The 4,506-nt window shown below is 40.4% G+C and overlaps 1 protein-coding gene across 1 annotated transcript; it reads right to left on the bottom strand.

The window, feature by feature from the left end:
• Positions 1-653: 653 nt before the first annotated feature.
• Positions 654-2,702, bottom strand: LOC109240076. Its single transcript, XM_019406693.1, has 5 exons — positions 2,631-2,702; positions 2,291-2,469; positions 1,999-2,074; positions 1,784-1,885; positions 654-914 (listed from the first exon to the last, which is right to left on the bottom strand). Exons 1-5 carry the CDS (start codon positions 2,700-2,702, stop codon positions 654-656), a joined length of 690 nt encoding a protein of 229 aa, XP_019262238.1.
• Between the last annotated feature and the right edge of the window lie 1,804 nt (positions 2,703-4,506).

The raw sequence follows: 4,506 nt of genomic DNA, 5'->3' as shown, positions 1-4,506 counted from the left end.
AACAACTCCAATCACCTTTGCTACCTCTAATTCATATCCTTTTGCTTGAACAAATGCTATAGACATTTATGATCGGTGTAAACCTCACATGACACACCAAACAAGTAATGCCTCCAAATCTTAAGTGCATGCAGAATACCTGATAACTTCAAATCATGAACCTGTTAATTCTTCTCATGGGGCTTTAACCTCCATGATTCATAAGCGATCACCCTACCATCCTGCATCAAGACCGCACCAAGACCAATGCAAGAATCATCACAATGTACTGTGTATAACCCTCAACTTGTGGGCAACACTAACACTGGAAGCGTAGTGAAAGTAGTTTTGAGCTTCTAAAAGCTCTTCACACTCATCAGACTATCTAAAAAGAATGCATTTCTGAGTCAACTTGGTCAATGGAGCAGCAATAGATGAGAACCCTTCTACAAAACGACAATAATAACCAGCCAAACCCAAGAAAATTCTTATTCCTGTAGTTGTAGAAGGTCTAGGAGAACTTTGAACTACCTCAATCTTATTTGGATCCACCTAGATCTCATCTCTAGACACCACGTGGCCCAAGAATGCCACTGAATCTAACCAAAAATCACACTTGGAGAACTTAGCTGCAACTTGTTCTGCCTCAAAATCTGAAGTACTACTCTCAAGTGTTACTCATGCTCCTCCCTACTACGAGAGTAAACCGGAATATCATCAATGAACACAATCACAAAAGAATCTGAATAGGGCTTCAACACCCGATTCATCAAATCTATGAAAGCTACTGGGGCATTAGTTAAACAAAAAGACATCACCAAAAACTCATAGTGCCCATCACGAGTCTTGAAAGTTATCTTAGGGATGGGTGATGCCCTAATCTTCAACTGGTGGTAACCTGATCTCAAATCATTCTTGGAGAATACCCTGGCAACCTGAAGTTGACCAACCAAATCATCAATACAAGACAATGGATACTGGTTCTTGATATTAATCTTGTTCAATTGTCTATAATTAATACACATCCTCATGGAACCATAAATCTTCTTTACAACCAACATCGGTGCACCCCAAGGAGATACACTAGGCCTAATGAACCCCTTATCCAACAACTCCTACAACTGCTCCTTCAATTTTGTTTCAACTCAGTTGGAGCCATGCGATATGGTAGAATATATATGGGTTGACTGCTTAGCACCAAACAAATACAAAAATCAATATTCCTATTAGGTGGCATGCCCAGTAGGTCAATAAGAAATACATCGAAAAACTCCATCACCATAGGGACTGAATCAACATTGGTAGTCTCAGCACTAGTATCTCTAATAAAACTCAGATGTGCCAAACACCCTTTCAACCATCCACTAAGCCTTCGGAAATGAAATCACCCTACTAGGAGTATGCCCAAGAGAATTCCTCCATTCTAATTGTGGTAACCCTAGCATAGACAATGTCACAATCTTGGTGTGACAATCAAGAATAGCATGATGTGGGGATAGCCAATCTATACCCAAAATCACATCAAAGTCTACCATGTTCAGCAACAGAAGATCAACCCTCGTGTCATAACTCCGCATAGGAACACAAGATCGATATACACAATCCACCATGATAGAATCACCAACAATTATTGATACATGAATAGGAATATCAAGAGAACAACGAGACATGTCCAACTAGGGAGCAAAAAATGGTGACACATATGAATAGGTAGACCCCAGATTGAAAAACATAGAAGCATCTCTTTGACAGACCAAAACCATACCTGTGATCACTACATCTGAGGCTGCCGCCTCTGGCCTACCCGAAACAGCACAGTAACGAGCTTGATTACCATTGGTCTATCCACTTCCAACCTTGCCCCCTCCTCTAGGATTTCCTTTGGCTGCCTGACCTCCCCATCTACCTAGTGGAGCCGGGGGTGAAACAACTAGTGTGGGGACCACAAACTGAGAAATATGCAGGGTTGCCCCCTAGCAAGTCTAGGACAATATCTCCTCACATGGACAAACTCTCTACATTCATTGCAACTAGTTGCTGGAGGCTGCTGAACTTGCATCTCCCCTTGATGGCACGAATACCTGCTAGAAGAACCCTAAACGGATGGAGCATGGTAGGAACTCACTATATGAGCACTAAAACAAGATGGAACTGGAGTGCGAAACGATGGTTGAGACACTGCAGCCCTGGCTACCTGTTGTATAGAGTAAGTTGGCCTACTATGCTAGCCCATACAAAAATTAACCCTACCTCTAGATGAGGTACCACTAAGACTACTAGAATGACGAGGCCTTTTGTCCCTTATCATAACCTCTCTCCATAATTACGAATACACTCAATCCTCCGAGCTATCTCCACAACCTGGTGAAAAGTAGTACCAGTTTCTAACTCTAGGGCCATAGCAATCCTGATACCATAAGTTAACCCCTCAATGAATCGTCTCACCTTATCTGCCTCCGTGGGGATCAAGAAAGCAGCATGACGAGACAGCTATGTGAACCTCGTCTCATACTCAGTCATAGTCATTCAATCTTTTTGAAGGCGCTTAAACTGACCTCTTAACTCATCCCTCTTGGTATGTGGGATGTACCTCTCTAGAAATAAGTCTGAGAAATGAGTCAAAGAAAGAGGAGATAAACTTGTTGGCTTACCAGCTCATACGTCCACCACCATCTCTTAGCAGCCCCTCTCAACTGGAATGTAGTGAAGTCCCCCTTGGACATTACCAAGGCCAAAATATGTAGAATCTGATGGCATATATCTAGAAAGTCCTTGGCATCCTCTGAAGCGTCACTATAAAGGTGAAGAGGATGTAGCTTTTGAAATCTCTCAAGCCTCTTCTATTTCTCAGTATTCATAGCAGGCTCAACCACAAGTCTAGTAACCATAGGCCGTTTGACGCCAACTGGAAATGCTCTCGACATCTGAACCACCGCCGCTACCTTCTTTTGGGTGCGAGTGATAAGGGTTTGGGCTTCCCCTCCAGCCTGATATGTGGTTGGGGCCACTAGACCACTCCAGAATGAGTCACGACATTAATAATGTTGCCTATCTTGGCCTAGCCTCATGGAATACTGGTGCAACAATAAAACCCTATGGATGTTGAGTGTGTACTGTTGACACCCAATTTTTTCCTATATATTTTCAATATGCAAAATAACTTCAGAATGGCACATATATGCATATGTAAGCATATTCAAGTGTTTTATTATTTTTTCCATAATTTTTGAGGTTTTTAAATCAATTTATTTCCCTTTTTTATCCATAAAACCCAATAATCATTTCCAAAATTATTATTTTTTGGTAATTCATCTATTGGATTTTCATCTTTGTGCCAAGATATAGCTAAGGTAATTTTTACAGGTTTTTACAATTTTGTTTAGTATTTTTAAAAGCTAATTGCACATAATTGCAATATTAGCCTTTTTAAGATTTAATTGTGTTTTATATTCATAAAATTAAGTCCTGTATTTTTAAATTGTTAGTTATATGCTATAAATTATTTTAGTGCTTTCAATTTATTTCCAGAAGTTAATTTCCTATTTTTTATAATTTTAAAAGGGGAAAATTGGCTATTTAAATAATAGCCCAATTACATTTCAATTTTAGCCTAAATCTGATCCCAAACTAAACCCAATTTCCCGGCCCAATTCCCATTCAGACCCGATCCCTAACCCAATTAAACGACCCAACCCGGACTCCCTACCTAACCATTTCAATCCTGGTCGTTGATCATTTAGATCAACGGCCACTATTCGCCCTTTCCATTTTAACCTTAAACGACCCCTTACCCTACCTCATTCATCACCAAACGCCGCCCTTGAATCCCCCTTCTCTCAATTCTCTCTGAAACCTCACCTGAACCCTAGCCGCCGCCATCTAATCCCACCCTAATACCTTCCTAATCCATGGCCCCTCGTGGTCATTTGAGACATGTATCAGCCTCTTATGGCTCCTGGGTGTTTGTTTCTGTGGTTTCATGGCCAGACCTCGAAGGGTCTGGTCCAGTCCTTGCTCGACTTTTGTTCATGGCCTTTCTCCGGCCATCCATGACCTTTCTCTGGCCATTCATGGCCGATCCTTGACTTTTTCTGGTTAGATCGTTCACTTTCAAAGTCTTTCTCGCTTCTTTTGGGTTTTCTGAAACCCTAGCTCTAAGACCTTTCAATTTTCTTTCAGATCTCTCTTAGATCTGTACTTACTATGAATTTCTTAAGTGTTTTCTCGAAGGTTCTTCAACTTTTCTTTCAAAACGACTCTTTATTTTTTCGACGATTAGGGTTTCCTTTAAGTTTTTCAAAAGATCTCTTCTCTGATCTCAATATTGTTTGTGATTTTGCTATGTTTAAAATGACTTGCTCATATTGTTCTTCTATCTATTTCAGCATGTTAAAAACCCTAGTTCCTTTAGTCTTATCCGAGTTCTGAAACTGTTTGTTTAAATGTGTACTTGTTCTTTGTTTCTGACTCTCTTTTCCTTGTTTGACTTGTTTGATTTTGAGTTCTTACCATCTCTTAAACTCGACT

The sequence above is a fragment of the Nicotiana attenuata genome, unplaced genomic scaffold (assembly GCF_001879085.1).
Source record: "Nicotiana attenuata strain UT unplaced genomic scaffold, NIATTr2, whole genome shotgun sequence".
NCBI lineage: Eukaryota > Viridiplantae > Streptophyta > Magnoliopsida > Solanales > Solanaceae > Nicotiana > Nicotiana attenuata.
This window is presented reverse-complemented; position numbering and strand designations above follow the sequence as displayed.